This window comes from Columba livia, chromosome 1 (genome assembly GCF_036013475.1).
Source record: "Columba livia isolate bColLiv1 breed racing homer chromosome 1, bColLiv1.pat.W.v2, whole genome shotgun sequence".
NCBI lineage: Eukaryota > Metazoa > Chordata > Aves > Columbiformes > Columbidae > Columba > Columba livia.
Genome location: NC_088602.1, coordinates 117,557,276 through 117,582,844, shown reverse-complemented (window position 1 = coordinate 117,582,844; position 25,569 = coordinate 117,557,276). Strand labels below are relative to the sequence as shown.

The 25,569-nt window shown below is 41.0% G+C and overlaps 2 protein-coding genes across 16 annotated transcripts in view; both read right to left on the bottom strand.

The window, feature by feature from the left end:
• Positions 1-10,328, bottom strand: part of ASMTL (acetylserotonin O-methyltransferase like) — a 28,596-nt gene extending 18,268 nt beyond the window's left edge. The window contains exons 1-6 of one of the 2 annotated variants that reach the window (XM_065074494.1): positions 10,122-10,328; positions 8,225-8,356; positions 6,429-6,476; positions 6,088-6,152; positions 3,415-3,476; positions 282-390 (exon numbers count right to left, since the gene is read on the bottom strand). In XM_065074494.1, the coding sequence (XP_064930566.1) occupies positions 282-390; positions 3,415-3,476; positions 6,088-6,152; positions 6,429-6,476; positions 8,225-8,356; positions 10,122-10,214 (509 nt within the window). In that variant the 5' untranslated portion in view covers positions 10,215-10,328. The remainder of the gene's footprint in view (positions 1-281; positions 391-3,414; positions 3,477-6,087; positions 6,153-6,428; positions 6,477-8,224; positions 8,357-10,121) is intronic. The other variant, XM_065074485.1, reaches the window with a different exon arrangement.
• An 8,309-nt stretch (positions 10,329-18,637) lies between these two features.
• The window catches only part of P2RY8 (P2Y receptor family member 8), a 37,648-nt gene continuing 30,716 nt past the window's right edge, over positions 18,638-25,569 (bottom strand). For all 14 annotated transcript variants that reach the window (XM_065074565.1, XM_065074612.1, XM_065074585.1 and 11 more), the window contains one exon: positions 18,638-23,073. In XM_065074565.1, coding sequence (XP_064930637.1) covers positions 21,932-23,005 — 1,074 coding nt within the window. In that variant the 5' untranslated portion in view covers positions 23,006-23,073 and the 3' untranslated portion in view covers positions 18,638-21,931. The remainder of the gene's footprint in view (positions 23,074-25,569) is intronic.

Sequence of the window (25,569 nt, the reverse complement as noted above, 5' to 3'; positions counted from 1 at the left end):
TAATTATATACTGCATGAGTGTTTGCTCTAATCCAGACTATTTCAACAGTCTTTACTTTTCAGATTTGTTAGGTTACTAAAATGTAGTTCACTTTTCCTGAAGCAATGATAGTTCGAGACAAGAAGAGAACACTCACCTTGCATCACCCATGCCATCATTTATCATATATACACCGTAAAATTTCAGAGAACACAGGACAAAATGTTTTATGCTGGTGGCTAATAATGTACTGTAAAGCCTATTCTCAAGTACTGTGTGATAGCTTCAGGTTCATACTTACATTGGCTCCCCACTATGAATGTACTCCCATAAAAGCTCCTCAGACAGGTCAGAAAATTTTACTTTAGTCTCTTCATAGAAGTTAGTGACTTCTGTCTCTAGCTGGTTATCTGCAGAAAGGAAGAGGTCTTATAGGAATTTTAAGTTTAGAGAGCAAAACATCTCAGTTTTATTTCAAGGGACAGTGGACTCATAACCTCCCCATAAAATCAAAAACTTGCATTTTCAACCTCTGCAGTCCTGTCTTGGGGCTAACAGGTTGCTCTCCCTGTGTGGGATGCACTCTTTAATGATGCTTACACAGAGCTACTTGTGGACTGCTAGCACATGCATCCAGCACGGAGTACAATGGCTACAAACACCCTTCTAACTTTGAGTTTTATCAAAGAACAGAGTTAAACATATGGCTGTTATAAATGCTCAAATGTGAATGTTCAGCTGCATCCGTACTGCAGACTCAAGCATCCCACAGTCCCATCAGTAACCATCGGTGTCATTTTCATATAATCTCTCAAGAAATAGTAAGATGATTTCAGACTTCTGTATCTAGAAGCGGTTGAAAGAATGCATGTGCATGTGGTTCACTGTGAAACTGGTATCACTGCAGATGAAGGCTTTTCCAAAACATGTTCAATAGGAAACAGCCTTGCACAAATGAATGGGCATGTTACAGACTATTGGTCCTCTCTACTCTTTCCTATAAAAATCAAGGTCAGCATCTCCTGTTACTACCGTTTCTGATAGCAATGGAAATTCTCAAGGAGGAGTAAAAAAGACCCACAGTACAGACTAAGAGAAGAATACTAACCACATGCTAATGGTGTGTTGAAAAAAAAAAAAATTAGTGACCCAGATGAAACAAAAATTTGTTGCATAAGAAGACAGATTACCACATCTTCCAGTATTCATAAAAAAGCCCAACCAGCTAAAGATGAAAATTCCATCTGTGACATATATATGGTAGCTAACAACACCATTGTAATTATAAACCAAAGCTAAAGATGTATTCTTGAAAATTCTTCCACTGATTGCATCACTTGGGGAATATGCAGATTTGTAACATTTTTATTCATCTAAATACAATGTGACTTAAATCTGTAAGCTTGAAACAAGACATGCTGTCATACCATAAGTACTGCAGTTGTGTGCACTTTTACTGTCTTCCTAAACAATGAAAGGCATTATTATTGTTGCTGGATTGCTCACAGGAACCCCTTGATAAGATATTTTATTTCTTTTGCAGCAGCTCTCTTTCTACTGTACTAACATATTAGTAAGGGTACTGGATCACTAATGGTTCTGTTACAGGAGCTAAGAGCAATCATTCCAGTAAAGATTAAAAGTTATGAATAAGTTGTCTACCAAAAGGCTATGTCCAGTGAAATTTCAGAGAAATGATCCTTGCAGAAGTTCCACTAAAAGAATATCGGCATAGTGTGGCAGAATGCAAACCCCCCTCTCTCCCCCTCCCTCCTTCAGTATGGAAGGAGTGGGCACATCTCCCTCTCTCTCTGCTACTTGAGGCTAACAGCTTCTTTTGTTTGGCCCCAGAGCACCCTGGCCAGGGCCATTAGGAGAAGGGAGTGCAAAGGCACACTGAGCCGCTGGGCGCCTGCGCCCAGTGTGGGGGATGTTTGGAGGCTTCAGGGGCACCCACAGACAGTGTGGGGGTGCAGAGAAGCTTCTAGAATGCCTACAGTCAGATCTGATCAGCCAGTATAAAAACGGGACTCTCGTTGAGACTCCGCCCATTGTTGCGGGTCTCTCGGAGCACGAGCAAGATGCTGCCGCTGAGAGCCGCCCTCCCCGGGATGGGGACTGCGCTTGCCTTGCTGCCATGGCTGTGAGTAAAACTTCTCACAGGATTGCGAGTATATTTATACTTTTCGTGCACATATGCACGTATAACTTTCCGTGCTCCATATGAGCGCGTGTAAAATTAATCCTCGCACAATCGCAGGTGTATTTTCCTTCTGTGCACATATGCACATGTAACTTTCCGTGCACATTTGCATGCATACTTTAAATTATTTCCTCGCGGAATCGCGAGTGTATTTTCCTCCCATGCTTCCACGTAAGCACGTGTAATATTCCGTGCACATTTGCACGTGTAAGTAAATTAACCCTCACAGGATTGCGAGTGTATTATAAATTTACCCTCGCGGAATCGCAAGTGTACACTTTCCGTACTCACTACGAGTACGTGTATCTCTTTAAAAATAATTCCACGCCGTGTTCAGGCAAGTGTGTACTTCTCCGGGACTGGGGGACGGCCCCGGCATTGTTTTGAGTGAAGCCACGTGCATGCACTCCGTGGACCGCCTGTTGTGTTAGCTGCTGCCCCTTAATTTTCCTCAACTGATATCCGAACCTGTATTTAAGTCACTTTTGGAGTGCTAAAACCCCGTTTCTCACCAGTTTAATAAAAGTTGTTTTTGGACCTTGTTGTCCCTTAAATTAACCTACGGGGTGCCTCCGTGACACATAGTTATCAGAGGAAGTTCCACAAACCAAACACTCCTCAAATTATATTAATGGTATAGTTGTCATAAAAAACACTGGCATACTACATAAATTATGTGATAAAGAACATTGACGTATTGCTCCCTACAGTTCATTAACAGTCTTTAAGTTCATTAACAGGCATTAAGCCATTACTTTACTCATCCCCTAAAAATGAACTCTAAAGTGTTCCTTATTTACTGAAAAAATGAAGTAACTACAGATACAGCTTGTATTCATCAGCTAGTGTAAACAGAACAAAAGAATAAAGTTAATTTGCATCAGATTCTGCTTAGTCCCACAGTCTGTAGTGCCTCGCTTGAATTTCATTTAGAATATTCCCACAATTTACACTGGTCCTTTAATTCGTCCCATAGCTTTCAGAGACAGTACTTCTAAAAGTCTATTGCATTTTGCCATCCTCCTTTCTGTGTAAAAACTGAATACAGTAAGAAGGCCACCTTTGGTGGGGAGTTTTTAATTAATTTATTGATAAGGTAATTCTCATCCTGAGTAAGAAGCCAATTCAGACTGTACATGAAAATTTTCAATCCTGTTTCCTCACTTGTACAAGTCCTTATAAGACTATTTTTTAATGAAAATACCAAGCTTTAAAAAAAAGACACATGTACCTTTACTGCTGCAATGTATAATAGCCACTCCTGTGAAAACACTGTGCTCCTTCCCACTCAACCTGTCAAGAGAAAAAAATGTGCATTACACAACAGTTTTGTGAACCCTATCATGTGCAAAAATGTTTAAATTTTTGTAGAAAATGTTCTACATAATCATGTTACTGCAGCCTGAGAAACCAACAATTATATTCATATATCACTTAATGGCTCTGATACGTATCCTAAATATTTTTTTAGAATTTCAGTATAGGTGAAAACACATTGGCAAAACAAAACAAGTTATCAAAAGATTCAGTCATTTCAAGTATCCAAAACCTTTCACTTGTACTGCTGTCCACAACTGGAGAAGCAGTCTGTGGTATCAGTCTATTTACTGTACATAAGGAGAAGTGACTATTTCAAGCCTGTCAGAAAAAGCCAGTCAACACAAACACTACCATTACAGGCACCTTCACTGAAAGCTGGCAATGAATAGCTAGGTGATGCAACTTAGACTAAACAAGTAAGAAGCAACCAGAGCTTAGGTAGTCATTGCATCCAGACTGGCCCCCGGGGACCCCATGGCAAGGTAGAGTAACAGAAGCACAGCGTAGAGAGCTTGTATGCACCTAACCCAGAGCTATGTGCTCCCTCTTGTAGCGGCTCCAGGGCGCCACAATGTGGCTGATTAATTTTGAGGGCTTTAAGTTTAGCTATCTAACATGTAAGTAACGGAAGTATAATAATTAGCATGAGAACTTCAATATTATCTTTGGAGAGACTAATTGAGGAATAGTCTCCTAGGGGTTAGCTAGGCTATTATTTTATGTGATCAGAAACATCTCACATACTGTCCCCCACAAGATCCCACATAAGCCACACCTTGAATACTATGTTCAGTTTTGGGCCCCTCATCATAAGAAGGGCATTGATGTACTGGAGACACTTCAGAGAAGGTCAACAAAGCTGGTGAGTAGCCTGGAGCACAAGTCTGATGAGGAGCAGCTGAGGGAACTGGGGCTGTTTCACATTGAGAAAAGGGAGCTGAGAGACCTTATCACTGCCTACAACTACCTGAAAGGAGGGTGGAGCATGGGGGGTGGTGTTCTCTTCTCCCAAGTAGCAAGTGATAAGACAAGAGGAAATGGTCTCAAGTTGTGCCAGGGAAGGTTTAGATTGGATATTAGAAAAAAATTATTCACAAAAAAGGTTGTCAGGCATTGGAACAGGCTGCCCAGGGAAGTGGTGGAGTCACCATCCCTGGAGGTGTTTAAAAGGTTCTTAGATGAGGTTCTTGGGGACGCAGTTTAGTGCTAGAATTAGGTTAGGTTACAGTTGGACTCGATGATACTGAGGGTCTTTCCAACTGAAATGATTTTATGATTCTATGAAACAGTAAATGAAAATTTTAATCTGACACCTTCAATATATGCCAATATATATCTAGTCAGCATTTTTTCCTGTTCATATAGAATAAAATTAAGTGCACTTAACATCTATGATTAAGAGGCTGACTTACCGAACTTAAACAAAAACAAAACAAAAAAACACACACAAAAACCCCCAAACAAACGAACAAAAAAATGGGCATGTGTCAGAAGTAGACTAAGCTCTGTAATAAAAAAAAAAAAAAAACAAACCAAAAACCAAACAAAACAAAAAAAAAAAAACAGTACAATTTTTGAACAAACCAAACTTGGCATGATTTCAAGCAAAAATAGTTGTGAGAAATCTCCTGCCAGACAGGCTCCTTTGGGAATCTCCTATTATTAACATATGCTGCTCTTTTTCTTTTTTTCTTTTGAAGACTACTACTTTTAAATTAGTAAGATTCCACAAAGCCATAAAGGATCAAAAATTCAGCCTAAGTCATCAATGAAAAAAGAATAAATAAATCTAAAACAGACTTACAGAGCAAAACTGCAAAAACTACCAAGTCACTTGTGTTCTCTCTTTAGGAGATGCCTGAGTTAGAATGTAAACTTGTAGGGGCACATTTTACGTATTCCCCCCTATAAAACAGAAGCATGGCTAGTAGATTCATCACACCATCCTTCAGAAAGAAGGTGACTAAAGTTACTTAGTTGGTGTGTCTTAAAAAAAGGGAGTGCTGGATGACAACATTAAGCTTGTAAGGAAAAGTATCCTTTAGGAAAAAAGCAGAAGGCTCAAAAAACGTCAGCCCACCATCCATAGAGAACACTGATGGAAACAGACTTTCCTTCCTCAACTAAACTGCAGAAATTAGAGCAATTGTCCACAAACATATACCACCATGTACTTCTTGTACATGCAATAACCTTCCACTAAATGTCAAGCCTCAAACCACTTCTATGATGGTTATGTCCTCTTTCCCATCTTGATTCTTCTCCATATCGCCCCGTTCTGTACCAGCAGAAGTATACACACAGTCTTGTGGTAAGTGGCTCTGAAAATTAATCCAAGTGAAAACAAAATGGTTCATTATGTCACTGATCAGCTTCCAAAGGTGAAAGGGCAAGAGCAAGCAGCTGTGGGTAACATAAAAGCAGCTCTAACTTTTTCAGTGGCAGAATTGGCTTACCCTATTTAAAAATGATTGAAAAATTTCTGTCCACCGGATTCTTCATATATATATATATCAAGGAATCTGTAAATAGCTTTGAAAACATCTTAATATACACATTTGGAACCTTACTTAAAACTACAGACCTTGATAGCATCCTATACGCATCTTGCTTATCAACTGGTTTCTCCAGGATCTGGTCATCCACAGTCTAAAACAGAAAGACAGAATCAGCTGCTTTATCTTTACACACTACTAGTCTATCTGCAAAATCATCTCCAAGGCTTCTACCACTCAAGATGCCAAAATTTCCTTGTTGGGAAAAAAAAAAAACTTAAAACCCACACTCACAAAATCCAAAACACGCATCATACTGCAGGTATAACTTATCAATGAAAACAGTTTTCAAACTTTAAACTTAAAGATACAGGTATTTTCTACACTTGTAATAACTTAAAACAATGCTAAATGACATAAGACTTCTTACCACAATAGTGTCTGCTCCTATAACAACATCAGGTGTTCTCAGGTGTTTCTGCAAAGGCATAAATAAAGAAGGTGTTTCTCAAAAGAGGCAGAAAGAACAAAAACTTTTAAAACTTAAGGTAATCAAATGTTTAGTTCACTGGTTTACAGCTAAGGCCCTACACTGATCTGAAAACAAGTCACCATTTCTCCTTTTGCACTGTTTACAGAATAGTAATCACTTATATCACCATAAAAGTGAAGAAAACAGGAGGCTTGAGCATACCAGTCTCAAGTTGTGATTTTGCCCAAGTATGTTACTGATGAACAAATGCATTCAGTAAAGAACTAACTGCATTCTCAAAGGTTAACCTGATCTTCAAGGTGGCAGACAGAATTCTTTTGAAGGAAATGCCCTGTGTATGGAAGCCAGGGAGTACAATATTGAAGACCTCTAAGATCATTTTGCCAAGCCAAGTTTTGCTGAAAAAAACAACCCAAACTCAACACCTTTCTTTAGCTATACTTTACTTATCTCTCAAAATGGAACTTATAGTCCATTTTTGGGAACTGAAAGGTAGGGTGATATAAAGATTCCACATAGTCTTTTCTTGGCTTTAAGCTGTAATCTGTCCTTAGAGCTGAGTTTTGATCTACTTGCATGTTATGAGATACATAGTTATTAACACAGCAAGACAGGAAACTTGTCTGTAACTACAATTGTTATATTAAAATCCTTGTAGGAAGGTGATTCTTCTATAGAAAGGCTGTTGATGTGTTTTAAATAATAGAATTAATTACAGCTGTAATTTAAAAAAACTCCTGTATGAAGAAGCATTTTGAAATCCACTGAAGTAGCATTTTCACCACTATGGTGTTTTGCAACAAAAGCCCAATGTAAGTCAGTTAGCGAGGCTGGGTTTAAAATCCACTCTCCTCATGTCATATGATTCTCTGAAAAGAAGTTGACTGAAGCCTGGATAACGATTTACATTGGAGTTCATGCAATATTTGCTTTGAAGAATGGTGACATCTGGCAACATTGCTGGTTTGAAGCGTTCAACATTCCTTTTCTGCCATCAGTATAGGTTCGACAAACATACCCCTCTATTTCAGAGCTATAGTATTAAGAAATTACTATAGTACATGTGGTCAAACATAATGAACACAGCCAAGGGCCACTGGTAGTCTAAGACAGACCACTGGTTTTGATAATATTTAGGATACAAAATAGATGCCTTGATTACAGAACCTGAAATCACACCAGCTTCTCCCTTCTTAAAACATAATTGCCAGTTTCTTTGTCCACAATGCTTTAGAACAGAACGTGTCTCCTTGTTCTTCTTCTCTCCAGCACCTCTATACTCACAAATTCTGAGCTATTGTCTTGTTCAATGAAAGCTACAGCAATGCACTAGATTCACATCCCCGTGTTCTTCCACAGGGTCTGCCTCCACAGTCAACAAAAACCTGGAATAAGCAGGTATGATCCTATGTGAGGATAAGACCCAGCCAAACACCTGACCATTGGAAGGAACTACCAAGTGTATACCCCAACCAAGAGTAGGTGCACTGCTGACGAGAGATGCAGACCACTTCTGTTTGTGGAAAGCCCAAACTGCAGGCACAAGACCTCCTTTAAATGAGATGAGTTAATTTCAGGAAGCCGTCTTTCACACATGACAGAAAACTTGTATTTCCCTTTAGGGGGATAAGACACTCAGAGACCAGCTAAGAAGTACATATAAATTAAGTCACAATAGCACACATCACATCACTTAAACAAAAATCTCATTGCCAAAATAGGTAGTAACTTACTACATGCATTCTGTTTGCTACTTCAAGAGCTTTCTGTTTTGCTGTTTCCATAGCATACTCATAAGGGGCTGCAAACGATGACTTTTCAAGTGTCTCCTTAAACCAGGATGGAACTACCTCAAACCGCAGGCCCTGTAACAAAGGAAAACAATAAAGTCAACCTAATCTTGTTATCAAAGGTTGTTCCCAAAACATATTAAACAGGTGACAAATTTGATTTTTGCTCTTTCCACTTTAACACACCCTCTACCAGAAACACACAGGGGAAAAAACAGTGCTTCTATTACAGTGTTTGGTATATACATATAATTTGCAAGCAATCCAAAAGAAAAAACTCAGAAAGAACTTTTAAACTAATGCGCTATTATTAGAAACCAATCACATTAGTAATTTCACCATTCTACACAAATCTGTGTAAAATTTATGCATTTTATAAACAGACTATTATAATACCTTTTTTTTTTTTTATATATTGAATCCAACCATAGCACTCGTGCACCAGTAGCACACATTCTTGCAGGAGCTTTACCACTCACACTTTAGGTGTTACACATGTGGCAAACAGAAAACCAGAAGAGCCAGTTTCTGTATGGTTTTGTGAAAAAAAAACCCTATTCATCCTACTTCTTGCTTCCAAATTATACCTGTATATTTACTACACCCAGCAGGCATATTACTTTTCTAATAATTTAGCACATGCTTGAACTTCGGTGGTTCTCCACATCTCTTTATTTTGAAAAGAACAGACTTTTTTCCCATTTAAGTTCACCTTCTCCATGAAGAGTAAAACCACTAAACAATCTCAATCTGATGCATTATGTTACTCAAGCATCATTCAGCAGCCTCCTAAAGCCTGCCCAGTGAGGTTGGCATGTTCTTCCAAAGGAGCCAAATGGTCTGGATGAATGGTTACAGTTTTCCTCTGTGCTCCACAAGTGCTTTGCAAAAAGATACACAGATACCTTATTCCCCTGCTTCCTCCTCCCCGCTCAGAATACTAATCCCATTAATTTTTCACTCATTTCAGAAGCCCAAGTCAAATTTTCAGAACTTTAAGGATTAAGTATCTGAAGTAAAGGCAACTGAAGTACATTTTTAATTACTTCAGTGCATTGTAAGACCCTCCAAACTTTCCTGTTATATGCTAGAAGTAATTACACTGGCATTTTTTCAGTCAGAAAAAGTCTTTTATTTGATTAAAGAATCACAGAATGTTAAGGATCAGAAGGGACCTCGAAAGATCATCTAGTCCCATTCCCCCGCCAGAGCAGGTACACCTAGATGAGGTTGCACAAGAAGGTGTCCAGGTGGGTTTCGAATGTCTCCAGTGGTGATTACACCACTTCCCTGTCAGCAGGATACTTCAATGCACTCTCATATTAATCTGATCAGACACAAAACTGACACAGATGTACTTGCTTACAGATAAAACCTGACCAAGAATCGGGATTAAAAAAAAACAAAAAAAACAACAAACATCCATAAGCGGCCGTGCAGCTCAGGGGGCAGAACCGCGACGGCAGCCGGGGCTGGCATGGCGGTGTGGAAGCTCCGAAGGCCCCGGCTCCGCACGCCGCTGCCCAGCCTGGCAGGCGGGCTCCGGGAAGCCCAAAGGCTGCGCCGCCGCCATCGCCCCCCGACATCATAAAACCGGCTGCTGTAGGACGCACGGCTCGGGCTGCTGCCCTCCCTGTGCCACCAGCCCCCGGGAGCTGACGAGCAGGAGGGCTGGGAGGCGGCGAACCCTACAGGCCCAGCACCAGGCGGTCGCTGGGCAGCCGTTAAACGGCCGCTTCCCGCGCCCGGCGCCTGCGCAACCCCGCTCCCCGCCGCGGCGCCGGTGGCGGCAGCGGGCCCTGCCCGGGCGAGGGGAGGCGAGCGGGCCGCGCGCACTCACCACGTTGGTGAGGATCTCCTGCCGGCGCGGCGAGGCGCTGGCCAGCACCACCCGCTTGCTGACCAGCTTCCCCAGCACCGGGTTCAGCAGCATGGCAACAGACTGCCCTTCGCCCTTCCGCTCCGCGCAGCTCGGGCAAGGCGCCGGCGGGCGAGGGTTTATATGGCGCCGGGGCCGCGGGGCGGAGCCGGGTGGGACCGCCACAGCGGGCGGGGAGCCCCCAGGGCCGGGGGAGGGAAGGAGGTTCGGGCGCGGGGCCGCGGCAGTCGGCGTTTGGCGCCAGTGGACTCGGCGTGTGGGAAACGCGCCTCGGCAGCCGCCCCTCGGTGAGGGGTGAGGGTGGTTCCGTGGGGAGTTGTAGCTTTACCAGTAATTAGCTGTACAGCACCTAACAGCAGGCTTAAGTGAAGAGGGCTGGGTGGCACAAGCAAGCTTCCTGCCATAGGAGCCACGTTTAACAGCTCCCCTATCCTCCCCCCAGTTTAATGAAGTGAGCATCTGGAAAAAAAGTGATTTTTTTTTTTTTTTTTTTTTCGGTGATAAGGAGCCATTATCACCACCTGTTTTGATGCAAATCTTAGTGGATGGGATGTCCACTACTTGGCCTTTTAAGCAAGTAGGAAAAGTTTAACACAGAAGCTTGGATTTATTCCAAATAACCTACAAATAGTGTGATCACAGAATCACAGAACCTTAGGGATTGGAAATGACCTCGAAAGATCATCTAGTCCAATCCCCCTGCCAGAGCAGGAACACCTAGATGAGGCTACACAGGAAGGTGTCCAGGTGGGTTTTGAATGTCTCCAGAGAAGGAGACTCCACAACCCCCCTGGGCAGCCCGTTCCAGTGCTCTGGCACCCTTACTGAGAAGAAGTTTCTTCTCATATTTAAGTGGAACCTCTTGTATTCCAGTTTGAACCCATTACCCCTTGTCCTACCACTGGTTGTCACCAAGAGGAGTCTGGCTCCATCCTCGTGACACTCAACCTTTATATATTTGTAAACATTAATGGGGTCACCCCTCAGTCTCCTCTTCTCCAGGCTAAAGAGACCCAGCTCCCTCAGCCTTTCCTCATAAGGGAGATGCTCTATTCCCTTAATCATCTTTGTTGCCCTCTCTCCAGCAGTTCCCTGTCCTTCTTGAACTGAGGGGCCCAGAAGCGGACACAATATTCCAGGTCTCACCAGGGCAGAGTAGAGGGGAAGGAGAACCTCTCTCGACCTACTAACCACACCCTTTCTAATGCTGTGTATTTTCTTGTTTTTCTCATTTTATTCAGTCTTCCAGTATAGTTTCACTGGCACAGAAACAAGATAACGAAGTTGTGACTCCAGCCCAACATATAAAGGCGACTTGATAGGAAAGAACACATTCTGTTCCTGACAGTTTGTTTTGATAGACAATAATGGAAGACAGATCTGTCTGTAGTCATCTGTAGAGATGCATGCAGCATAGCTCATCTTTCTTACATGTGGCATTGTATTAACAGTATGACAAGCATGACATCTGCCTTGGCTGAATTCAGCTTGTATGCTGCTCCTCTGATTTGCACAACAGACTTTTTGAAGGTAAAATAAATAAGTGGAACTTTTATAGGTTATTTCCAGTCAAAGTTCAGACAATGTTCAAAAATGGAGATCACAAAAAATGTTTTGTGTGAACAAAATGAGGTGCTTTTTTTTATTGTTATTTTTAAGGAGTCGTAATTAGTAAATTTGTTATTCGGATAAAATTACATGACAAAGAGTGATGTAGTTTATTTAAAAGACAAAACCATGAAGCTGTAGAAATGCATGTTTTCATTTAGCTTTATTTTATTTATGCTGATCTAAATGTAAGTCCAAAGAACCCTATGAGAAAAGCTAAACCACATAACACAAGCTACTGTGGTTGGGAGAGGTTTGACAAGTAATTGTCATTAACTGCTCCACTGCAGCCTTGGAAGCATCAGGCAGAACAAATGTGAGGCTGCAGTGAGCTAACTGAGGTGAAAATCAATGACACCAGTAGTTATCACAACAGTTTCTGTCTTCGCTGACTATGCTAGTCAAAGATTAGCCTGTCCAAGGTTGGTTATGAAACTGTTGACTTTTTCAAATACCCAGGGTATTTTGAACAAAAGCAAAATAGGAGTTGGAGCTCTGAACTGCAGAGACCTTTTCTTGATATTTTTGCTCTGGACTTCTCTGCTTTTCTGCCTACTTATTTATGCTACAGCCATCATAGTAATACCTTTAAGAATGTAAAGAACACTATGATAATCGAATCGTTGTGCCTACTTTTACGTGTATCACAGTGAGTGTATCTGTTTCCACCTGAGTGTATTTTTTGGTTGAATCACTTGTGCAAGCACAAGGTCAACTTGTTTGGGGAACAATGCACTTCCATTGTGAAGAAGTTAGAGAATCCTAGGGACATCGCTATGAAGGGAATGAACATTTCACTTTCCACAAGGCATCTTGCCTTTTCTAGAATAACCTCATTAATTCAGCGAGCTCAGACTTACGTGTTTCAAGGAGCCTCTTTCTGCCATTGAAATCCTTGCCATAGTCCAATGTGTCTGCACAGTTAATGATGTAATTAACATATCTTGCTTCTGTTACTATATAGGAAAGAACATTAGTGGTTTAAAGATAGCTTCTATTTCACCATCAGGGACTTTCCTCTTTAAAAACGTCTTTGTATCATTAAATATTACCTGTGTTATGTTTTGGTTTTTACCTTTTTGTGTACAACTGATACTTAGCTAGCATGGTTAACTCCTGTTAACACAGAATCTCTAGAGAAAAATAGGTAGTATACCAGGTTATAAGGACCACTGTTTCTGAATTGTCTATGTTTGAAAAACACATTAACAAGCTCATAAAATATTTTCAGAAAATGAGTATGTGTACATAAGGTATATATTATATACACAACATGCACATGCTAAATATGTGTGTGTATTTATATAAAACACATGAATACATAAATAAAATACAAAATGTATTTGCCTAAGTATGAAGAACAAATCTTCATTCTAGTTGTACAGTATAATAATTACTTCAAAGACAGCAGTATAAAGTTAGGCAAAATGAAGGTAAGATGCAGAGGAGAGAAGGTTTGTTGGCTTCAGCTGGAACCACAGCTCTTCCAGAAAACGACTTCTGAGGCTCCAAGGTGAAGAACATTTGTGGAGCTCTTATCAAGTTCGTTATTTAAATTTCCACAAGAGGGCAGTGCATCCCATAATTTTCCTGTGTATTTGCTGACAGACTTTCAAAGAGCTGTAGAAAGCTGTAACTTGTAAGGATTTAAGACCATGCACCACAAACATTTGATCTCCTGGTTTTAAGTATTATGATCTCTTAATATAACTGGGTATGCATGCATGTATATACATATAGGAACAATCAGAGCTAATGGGACATCATAAACATATTAATAGATGCTAAGATATGTTTGTAACAGAGCTTCAGGCCTCTCCAGAAAATTTGCATGGTTGTAAGAACAGGAATAATTCCACCCTGTAACCCAAATAACTTTATTGAATATTAAACTGAAAACATAGACTAAATATTGTCAGAGTAAAGGCTTTATATTTGTCTTTTATCTTCTCAATCTGATAATATTTATCAATTGAAGAAAAGTTATTTGCTGTATTTTATTTTTGTACTCCTTTGAAGTTTTAGTTTTAGCAGCAATATGTAGTAACACTTGCCTTGTTAAAAAAGCTCAAATGTATTGATATTTTAGGTAAAAGTGTACAGAGTGATTTGCGTTATTCATCGGAATGGGGTGAGATACTGATGTGTTCTGCCTATACTGTGGAAAACAAGGTGAAACAGGGAAAGAGAAAATATCAGGCTGTGGACAATAATGAGGAATTGAGGAAAAAGAACCATTAGTGTTATAGTGCTGAAACTTTTTGAAGGAGAAAAAGCCATTGATTTCTAATTGAGAAGGTGGTACCTTCTCTTTGTAGAGGTAAATCATGGGGAGAGGCTTCCAGTAATTCAACTTCTGTATTTGTCTTTATTTTCTGAAGCCATATGGGTTTGGGGAGGTGAGAAAGACCTGCAGCCTATGTAAGTGTTTGCTGAGGTTCCCAGGAATATTATTTCCCAGGTCATAAGTCAACATTGCTTTCCATCAGATGAACAGGCTGCTGTTACAAGCATGAAGTTGACAAAATACAAACACCACTGTCAAGAAGAAGGTGGTGAGAGTCTTGGGATACCAACACTGATTTGTGGTGTGAGTCTAGTGTAATGTGGAAGTCTACTAACGTCTGGATCTCTGAGTGCAACTAACAGCCAAAGCAGCTGTAGTGTAGGTTTTAGAAACAGAGAAGGCAGTCAACATGAATGCTACCAAGCAATAAGATGCTTAGCACAATACATGATATATCAACTTTTGATCAGATAAGTTGCATCTTTTGTGCCTGGCAAGCCCACATTTCCGAGATCTGAGCTCCTGTGTGAGATGTTTGCTCGGTATCTAGGTAGTGGTTTATTTGTCTGTTAATCACATTCCTTTCCTTACAGCAGAGATGTGGAGATTTGGTGCCGCTTCCAACTTTCACCCTGAAAGGGCTCCATGTTTCTAAAACGAAACTGTGTTTATGAAGAAAACTATTTACAGACATTCTCTAACTGCAGTTACCCTCTTGCAGAGACTATCTTTCTGGATCTTTTTCCAAACTCTCAGTCTATTTCTCCTTTCCACTGCCACACAAGTTACTTCTTCAGCCTGTCTCCCATCTCTATTTTGAATCTGTTTATATCTCCCTTAAGTCTGTTGTCCTTTCTCCTTTGACAAGGCTGCTCAGGTATACAGCAGAAGAGCCAAACTTTCGAGTTTCCTCAGATTTAAGGCACTCAACAAAACACTTCCCTGTTATTTTGGTACCTCACTGTATCCAACAACAGCAATTAAGAGTGTGGAAGATATTGGGGAACTCTTCAAAGGACAGCTAGCCCTGGCAGCTCCCAGCAGGGCAAGATGCACACTTGACTTTCTGCATTGGAGTGATCGTGGCATGCCAGAGCCAGGTCACGTGGGCAGTGGTGAAGAAACTGAGGAAAGAGGGCCATCAGTGGCCCAGTGCGAAAAATTTCTGCAGAAGAAAACGAAAAATACTGACTGCAGGACATCGTCATGAGCCAAGACAGCCAAGCAGTGTGTTGAGTTGTTTATTTATGCTGAAAGCTAGAAAGGTATTCTGGCTGGCAGCTGGAGGCCAGAGAGTCTCCTTGTCTGATAACAAATGCCAGCTGTTTAGACTTTAAGGAAAAATACCACAAGTCATAATACTTGCAACCAAGTCTTGAAAGAGAAGATGTTCAGGAGGAGTCCATACAGGCAGAGGTGTTTCTGTTTTGGTTTGGTTTTGTTGTTGCTGTTTGGTTTGGCTTGTTTTTTTTTGTCAAAAATAAAGAAAGCTTAAAAAATATTTCAGGTAAAAAATATGCCCTACTCTATTATGCTCTCCATACTTGCACTTCATAGGTTTGACTAAAGAACACTTACTTGCAAATAATAAATCCAGAACAAATGTAATCCAAATCTATCAAGTTGAATAATATGTTGAAATTTTACTCTCAATAACTCCTTTTAAGACTATGAACTGCACCATAAATGAAGAAATACAGTACAAGATTTATTCCAATAAAGACTTTTTTTTTTTTTTTTTTTTTTTTTTTTTTTTCCCCAGGGTGGAATTAATTACTAAGTACAAAAACCAAGGCTTGTGTCCTAATCATTCTTGTGAGAGTCATTTTCATTTTCATTTTGGGCACTTACCTGCAGCTTTAGCTCAATCTAAAATATTTGCCAATAAAACCGATTCCCCTAATGGACTTTACTAGGACAATATGCTGTCAGAGTATCTTAAATCACCTTCTCTGGAGGAACTTGTCAGGTCATTGAAAAAGAAACCAGTGTTACATGCTTTTTCAGCAAAGGAACACTAGAGGTCTTGCCAACATTTTTGTGACAGTTGAGGCCAGGGAATCATACTCTTGACTAATGCAGCAGTGACAGCTTTTAAGAGTAGACTAGGCTGCTTCCTGAGAAGCTGAAAGCAAGACAGCAACTGGGGACAACCCTGCCTCAAGAGGGCAATTAGGTCTCCTCCTAAACATCTGCAACAGCAGCAGCCTTCAAGAGAGTCGTGTGATGGAAAAATGAGAGCAGAGGTGAGAAAATATGTTAGAAATGGAATTCATAATGATATGCTTTGAAGAAAAATGGGTTAACTGTTAGCAGCAGCCAGAGGGGTTTGTTGAAAGGTGATACACAAGTTTATCTTTACCTGAATGTGAGGGAATACTTGATCAGGGGGGCTGGATGAGGTGACCTCCAGAGGTCGCTTCCAAGCTGAACCATAGAATCATAGAATCATTTCAGTTGGAAGAGACCCTCAAGATCATTGAGCCCAACCGTAACCTAATTCTAGCACTAAACTATGACCCTAAGAACCTCTTAGATGCACCTTTTAAACACCTCCAGGGATGGTGACTCAACCACTTCCCTGGGCAGCCTGTTCCGATGCCTGAGAACCCTTTCTGTGAAGAAATTTTTCCTAATATGCAATCTAAACCTTCCCTGGTGCAACTCACCATCCTGTGAATCTGTGACTTGTCAAGATGGCTAAGTGCAGGAGGGCCAAGCTTTTGCCCCCTGGGGCACTCTCAGCTTCCTCGCTGACTCTGGGATAGCCTCTTCCAAGACCATCACAGGCGAAGTTCCCTGCTGAATCCCCACTGGCAGCACCCCAGCAGGCAGAGTGGAGGAGGCGTCGTCCAAAGGGCTGTCTAGCTTATGGTGTCCTGCCTCAAGCACTGGCATTTCAGTAAAAGGAAGAACTGGGCAATCACATAATGTTACTTTCTCTTAATATTCCTCCAACCTCTGACCATCTTAAACTTAGGTATTTTCCTGAGTCTCTTGTTGTTTGCCTATTTAGTAAGTGACAATTCATTTCTTTTTTCATATGCTTTTCCATTTTCTCTGTGGACCCATATACTATGTGCATCCACAACACCCTTGGAAGGTGTTCCCCAATTTTATTATGTGTTATGAGAAGAGATACTAACTTTTCCTGTCCTTGAGCCTGGATCTCATTAGCTTAATATGTTATCCCTCAGTTCTCAATTGGTCAAAGGCAGTTAAATTCATCCCTATCAGTTTCTGTGCTCCACTGAGGATTTTGTAGTCCTCTTTCTGACCTACCTTACACTGGCTCTTTTCTGAAGAGTCTTACACTATTTAGCTCATAAGGTTTTAAATTCATACCTTAGATCATGCCACATACCCTTCTTTTGACCTTTTCCAGTTCTATCTGTGATGAAGAGACCAGAAGTACACAAAGTAAACATGGTATGGGTGAGACATGGATTTCTGCAATGCTGAGCTGATGCATGGATGCTGATGCACTATTTTGATTTATAGTGGTCACTGCCAAGCGACATCATTTTGTACACAAAGCTATGACAGGATTTCCCTATGTGCGTTACTTCACGCTTACCAATACTGAATTTCACCTTTAAACATTCATGCTATCATGCATACCTTTGAGTAGGGAGCATATACCATAAACACCTCCTTAGAGAAACACCATCCTGGTGGGTATCAATGCAGACCTCTTGTTATTTTAAAACATTCTGAACTGGAAAAAATGACAAAAAATGATTAAGTGACTTTAGGATAATTTCTGTCCCTCTCATGTATCAGCATAAATGTAGCCAGATACTGAACACAAAATGGAGCATAGCCAGTCTAGGGAATGTTTATCAAGACACCACCAGCCCTGACTGTCCCTGCCCAAGCCCCTGGGGCTCCCCCCACCCTGCCCATGGCCCAGTACCCTATGTCAGCCCCCTAGGGCCACCAGCCCCTGCCCCAGTGATGCTGCAACAGGGACAGTCTCTAGCTCCTCATATCTTTGTCCTGCCCAGTCATGGGCTCTGCCCAGCCTGGCCCACCCATGGGCCCACATCCTGGACTGGCCTCAGCCCATCCCCATCCCCAGGGAGGTGCCCAATGCTCAGGGGTTGGGGCTGCTCCAGTGTACCCCAGTACCCTGCTCCTGGCTGGGGCTGGGACAGGTCCTGGCTGCCAAGGCCATTCAGAAACACAATGAAATTTAAAAATATATGTATTTGCTGCACCTGTTGGGCAAGGGGGAGGATTCCAAGTTAGCCAACATCTCATTGAAATATTACTGCTTTAAAAATTTGTGTGAAGGGAGTATGCCACTGACAGCTTCTAAGATATATATAAATGAAGGAAAAAATTAATAGGTATTCAAAGTAAAAAAAAAAAATAAAAAATTAATCTCCAAAATTCTTGGGGAAAATGAGAGACTTAAAATTTTACAGAAATCTAAGAAAAGCACAATAGCAATGGGAAATGGATTAATTTTATTTCATAACCTGGTTTCCCTGCCCTCTTCTAAGCTTGGAAGTTTGCCACACATGGCAGGTGCAAAGAAAGGAAAGAATGTTAAATCATGTTCTGTTTACTTTTTACATTTTTGTTTGGTTTTTAATTATTATTATATATACAAAAATACCAAGTACATTCATAGATTAAATTGCTAAACAATAATTAAAAAAAAAAAAGGCACAGAAAATCAAAACTCAAAACCAAACAGAAGCCTATACATTCATGTCTTCTCAGTAAAATTACATTAACCACAGAAGCAATCAAGTAAGCATGTTTCCCAGGATCTGTATTCCCCAAACCAAAGGCAATATAGACATGAAGTTCTTGATAACCTATCAAATGACATTCTATATTTATGTGTATATATTTTTATATATATGTCAACTCATACCCACTGACTAAGGAGGGTAGAAGTCTTGCTACATCATCATGCCCCAGAAGGACATATTTCCATTGTCAAAGAAGAGTATATTGGGCTGGTTTAATAATTTCTTCTGCTCCTCTCTAAAAAATCACTCTAAAACTTCACAGTATACACTGTCAGATTCAAAATATTTCAATCATTGGATTAATTTCTGTATTCCTTTCTCAAGGATCAATCCCACTGACCCAAATGGGAATTTTGCCTAATCTGAGCCAGCTAGAGGCTAGTTAGTAAAATGGCATGAAGAGGTACCTGAAGGAGGCATCCTTCCTTTTTAGACAAAATCAGAAGAGGGATGGAGTGCTATGACGAGCTGTGTGAGGCTGGAGAGAAGAGCATTTTCGGTCAGTTATGAGCATCTTTTCTCTCTTGCAAAAGGAGCAATTCAGTATTTTTCAAAATACAGCAGTTGATGTTCAGAGTGCAAAGTTTCTGTCCTTTTGGTTCTATTTGGTGTCAGTTACAGTTCAGACACATTGCATCACATTTTAGGAGGCACTTACCACTTGAGGATTGTGTTCAGGATAAAACAAAGTGAAAATCTGCATTAGAGCTACAAGTAATGGTTTTCATTGTAAAAATACTTGTGTGTTTAAAAAAAAAAAAAAAGGAGAGAGATTTCAGTATAACCTTCAAAAAAGTTTCAGCCACAGCAAAATGCTGAAAACAGTTTTGGTAGTGAGAAAGCTAGAATTCTGTGACAGTGGATGATGAAGGGACTTCAACAGCAAGGTGAAATCACAAACTTAAACACAGGTTTGCAAAACATAAATGAACTAACTGCTTTTCTGCCTGGTGGATGTGGGACGGCTTAGGAAGAGCCATTGTTCTTTCTTTGGAGGACCTGGCACAATCAGGCATTTTGGAGCAGGTGCTAGAGCTGACACAGGAGCTCGGAGCCCTGGACTCGCATAGGAACATATTCGATGGGCTCCTCTCCTTCAGCATACATGAGGTGATTTAAAGTAGCAAGCCCATCTCATCACACATATGCACCCAGCACACTGGTAGTGCAAGGTAGCTTCCAGGCAACTTGCTAAGAAGGCTTGGACAAATTATTTATCACTAAGGTTGGCTCTGTCAGCAGAAAATGTGCAGATCAATTAAAACCAATACTGTGAGATGCCACAAAACACTTCAGATGGCTTTTCAAAGGTAGTACTCTTCTATGTCCACTGACATTTATCCTGCCCAAATAACTGGCAGTACTTTTGCAGAAGATAGGACTTACAAATATCTTGGAGTTGATTCCACCTGTATCCTGAAGAAATTTGTGGTGATTAGTGGTGGAAACTTGCATTTTGGTCATGTCATACACAAAGAAAAAAGACAGATTTTAAGGGCCTTGGGTGTTGTGTTTTACTTAGGCACAGTAGCTCAGGAATCAGTATAGCTTAGCTTGTGGTGTCTGAACCAGCTATACAAGATGTTGAAGACAGCCTCCTACTCAGCATTGGATAGAGCAGCAGTACAGAAAAAGGTTATGGTATAGCTTTGCCTTGCTTGAGAGGGGGAACTTGTCTGGCTCTCTCAGGTGTTTTTTGGCTCTTCACTGTCAGTGAGGGCCAAAGGTGGGTAATAAAGCTGAAAATACTACGGGAAAAATTTTGTCCCCAGTACATGTCCTGTAGCAGCTGTCATTCCAAGCACACAGCCTGTTGGTGAGATGTGAGAAGAATTAAAACATGGCACAGTAAATGCAGACAACCTGGAGAAGGATATTTCAGAGAGGAGTCTCAGACACAGGACTGCACAATCAACCTGCCATAGCATATTACCAGGTATTTGTTACATCTTCCATTCTTAAGCATTGCTTTCATTTTTTCTTCTTTTTTTCTGTTTGCCTGCTTGACAGAAGAACATTTCTGACGTCTGGCCATAGGGACAGGTTTTCAGATGGTTTCTGCTGTCACAGAATCACTCCAATCTGTGGTAAAATCCTCATACATTGAGCTGAAAATCTGGTTAACAATCCACACCACCACCGTAAGGAAGATAGACTAGTTGTCCATGCGCTATATAAAGCTAAATTCTCTGCTGAGGCTGATGGTGCTTCTGTGTATAGGCTATACTGAATTGGTGAATATGACTTGTTCATACCAACCACATACAAGCAGCAGCATTATTACTGTAGCAGGTCAATGTGAGAAAATGTGTTTTCAACTGCTCCTCACTGTCCTGAGAAATTAACTTCAAGAAATGAAAATATCAGCAGCTGAAGTAGTCTTAAATATTTATAATTCTAGCTTTCCTTTTATTGCATGAGATATTTTGCTGTATAAAATTGAAATAAATAACATGAGTCAACCTAACCTTTTCAAAGGTTAGTGTGGTTTGGTTGTGATAAACAGTTGGGTGAGTGTTGTGGTGAATTCACAGTGGCTATGCGTTATGCGTTAATGGTAAAATGACAAGCTATTTTTGTACATTCTTTAATAGAAATACAAAAAGCGAAAAAGCAATACATAAAACCAAAAACCAAAAACCAAACCAAACCAGACCAAAACAACAACAAAAAAAACCCACAAAAACCTCCCAGCATGTTGCTTAGAAAAATAATTCCCCTACTCCAAATCCAGCTTCAGTGTATCCTCTAATTCATATACAGTAATATTTCACATTCTCTGAGAATCACAAGCCTTTGGTTAGATACTGAGATCATACAACCTGAAGGTAATTTTTATTCTAAACTTATCCCTTGCTTTCATGCAGTTGAACTAATTCCAGGCCAGGCCCTACTTATCAATGTTGGGTTTGCTTCAGTGGCTTTTTGAATAAACTCAGTTCCTTTTAACACTTCCATTTCTCAACAGAAAATACTGAAGTAGGTTGAGCAGTATGAGCATGGCTTGAGTTCTGTCACTGGACCAAGGTATTTTGAGGGTAGCCATTCAAAAAGAAACATTTTCTGTGTCTGCTCATGGATGTCACAGGTTCTTCTGGACATGTCTAAGGCTAAAAAACACTTTCCTGCCTTTGCAAATAGACCTTTACTCCCTCTAACCCATCCATAGGTCCACTTGACATTGATCTGGCTGACATGGTCCTGCCAGAGAATAAGCTTTCCCTTCTGGTTTCCAAACTGTCACTGAGCAGTACCTTAGGGCGAAAAACTTGCATGAACTTCTGGTAAAATTCTTTGGATGCAAAATAATAAATGAAGGGGTCGATGCAGTTGTTGAGACAACTGAGGCACAAGGTGAGCTTGTAGGCAGGGTACAAACTCCTGCCATAAAACAGGCGGATGATCATATGTACAAGTAGGATAAAGTTGTTGGGGGCAAAGCAAGTGACGAATACCAGAAGGACTATCATTGCCAGGTATATGGATCTAGTCTTCTGCCTGTTACCATATCTGTTCGATGTCTGAATAAGCTTTCGAATGATGCCAATATAGCACCCAACTGTTACAACAAAAGGGATCAGGAAGAGCACAACAAATAGTGCGAGGAGAAAGGCTACCCAGGCTGGGAAGTTGGGCAGCATATCCCATTTGAGGACGTCAAAACAGGTTATAATCCCAAGTTCTTTCACTTCATAGGTCAGATCTGTGCTTTCCAGTGGGTAGAAGGCTAGTAACAAGAGAATCCACATACCTAGGCAGGTAGCCAGGGCATATCTTTTTCTTCTCCACTTGATCAGCTTCATGGGATAAACCACACCCATGTATCGCTCGATGCTGATGCAGGTCATGGTCAGTATGGAAGAATACATGTTGGAGTAGAACATCACAGTCACGAGGCTGCAAAGGGTCTTGCCAAAGCTCCAGTGATTTCTTTGGATGTGATAAGTAATCTGGAAGGGAAAGCAGCTGGCCAGCATGAGATCCGTGATGCTTAGGTTGATCATGAAGATAACAGAAGGTGTTTTGGGTTTGATGTGCCAGCAGAGCACCCAAAGGGAGAACAAGTTGCCAGGGATGCTGACAACAGCCACCAGTGTATACACAACTGGGAGAGTGATGGAGATAGCTTTATTCTGGAGCATTGCCAGTGTTTCGGCGTCCAGGTGGGATATGTTTTTAAACATTATTCACAATGGGGTTCTTGATCCTTAAAAGCCAGACCGATCCTATCATGAACACTTGGCTTAAAAACCTAGAGGACAAATGTCAAGAAAAGCAATATGTCACAACAGAAATTAAGAACATACTTCTTCTATTAATCTATCCAAGAAAAAGCTCTACGTAGTTTGACGGACTACCTCTGAATGAGCTGAATCCATTAAAATTATCTCATTAAAACTCTCTTCTCCCTCCAAATTGTGTAATGTTTTACTAGTTTTATTTCTTCCCAGCTTTGAACAGCAACTTTTTCCCTGCTGAATGGCTTTCTGATAGTTTTTGCAGTCTATACATTATCACACCTCATGTTATTGTAACATAAAGAAAATCACATATTGTAAATTGAAACTAAATTGATGTCTGCTTAAGAACACTATGCCGTAGGATTTCCATGAGCTAAATCCTTCCTGCCTATGCTGGATGTCATGACCTTGCTTCTTGTAATACACAATATGTTCTGACTTTTTTTTTTCCCCAACTAAAGAGCAATCCATTTCAAATAAGTCTCAGATTTTTTTTTTTTTTTTTTAAATTTTCTTTATATCAACTGGGAAAAGAAGAATATGCAATCAATTATTCTTGGTATGTTAATAATATAAACAGACTGAAAGGAAAATAGCATGTATAATCTAGAACCAGGGACAGACTGCATTGCTTGGACCGGTTTACAGGCTGAAAGGGCCATTCTAAAGAAGTAACAAGCACTCTTCTAACAAAAACAATAGCTATTTAGTTTTGGTTTCTGCAAGATGTAAGTTATTAAGAAATATTCTGCTTGCAGCTGCCTTACTGGCATCACCTGTAATTCTGCAAAATTAGTTTCAATTTTGCAGTCTGCAGAGCAAAACCATGCTTTCACTGTCTGACCTATATAGATCTTTCTTGGCATTTAGCAGCTGCAAACAAGAACTCGTACCTCGATGTGCTACATGCATGCATGCTTACTTTTATTTAGCTGCAACTGCAGGCATGCAATCTCATGAAAGTACAGGGTTGAAAAGTGAAGAAATGGCAATGAATGATGAGAAAAGCAGAGGACAGAGCAACAGCAAGTTCTGTGAAGAGTAGCAATATCAGCCTGAAAAGGGTGTCAGGCCAAGCAGCCAAAAACTCTGGACACGTCCATACTCTTTAATAAAAGAAGGGCAGAGAGTGGCCTCAGACACACCCTCCTACTTGTGGACTCTGATCACCTGCACTGTTTAATCCAAACCTCTCTTTCCAGGACACACCTGCCCTTGGGGGTTAGATTAAAAAAACATGGGTGCCAGTGAGTTGATGTCACTTAATCACAGAATTACAGAATGTCAGGGATTGGAAGAGATCTCAAAAGATCATCTAGTCCAATCACCCTGCCAGAGCAGGAACACCTAGATGAGGCTATGCAGGAAGGTGCCCAGGTGGGTTTTGAATGTCTCCAGAGAAGGAGCCTCCACAAGCCCCCTGGGCAACCTGTTCCAGTGTTCTGGCACCCTCACTGAGAAGAAGTTTCTTCTCATATTTAAGTGGAACCTCTTGTGTTCCAGTTTGAACCCATTACCCCTTGTCCTACCATTGGTTGTCACCAAGAGGAGTCTGGCTCCATCCTCGTGACACTCAACCTTTATATATTTGTAAACATTAATGAGGTCACCCCTCAGTCTCCTCTTCTCCAGGCTAAAGAGACCCAGCTCCCTCAGCCTTTCCTCATAAGGGAGATGCTCTATTTCCTTAATCATCTTTGTTGCCCTGCGCTGGACTCTCTCCAGCAGTTCCCTGTCCTTCTTGAACTGAGGGGCCCAGAAGTGGACACAATATTCCAGGTCTCACCAGGGCAGAATAGAGGGGAAGGAGAACCTCTCTCGACCTGCTGACCACCCCCCTTCTGATACACCCCGGGATGCCATTGGCCTTCTTGGCCACAAGAGCACAGTGCTGGCTCAGGGTCATCCTGCTGTCCACCAGGACCCCCAGGTCCCTTTCTCCTACACTGCTCTCTAATAGGTCATTCCCCAACCTGTACTGGAACCTGCGGTTGTTCATACCCAGATGCAAGACCCTACACAAGACCACCTAATTTAATTGTGCAGTCATAGCCCATGAGCAGTGTAAAAGGTCAGTCCCTCAGAGTCATGGTCAGCCTTCAGTGCTGGCTAACTGTATCTGGAAATAATCATTCTTGCAAAAACTGTGATTTCTGACAAATGCTCTTACTGAATAGCTTGCTAGCCCTGGCACAAATTAGCTGTTGATGAGATCTGGCAAAGACGAAGTCTCCCCTGAAGGCTGTATGTAGTGCAGTAGAGAGATACTCAACTCTAGAAATAAACTGAGTGCAGAGACAGTTTTTTGCACAGCTATACAGCAGCAAGAACCTCGGTGGTGGCTTATTTCTGTTATTGCTTATCTGATCAATTTGATATACTGCTTAGAATGTCAGCTAAAAATATTCAGAAGTAGTGAAAGTCAGTGTATAACAAGTGATGTCAACTAACACCAGTCTTTCAGGAGCTTCTAGCTGAACTGTTGGCAGCCAAGAAAAACACACGAG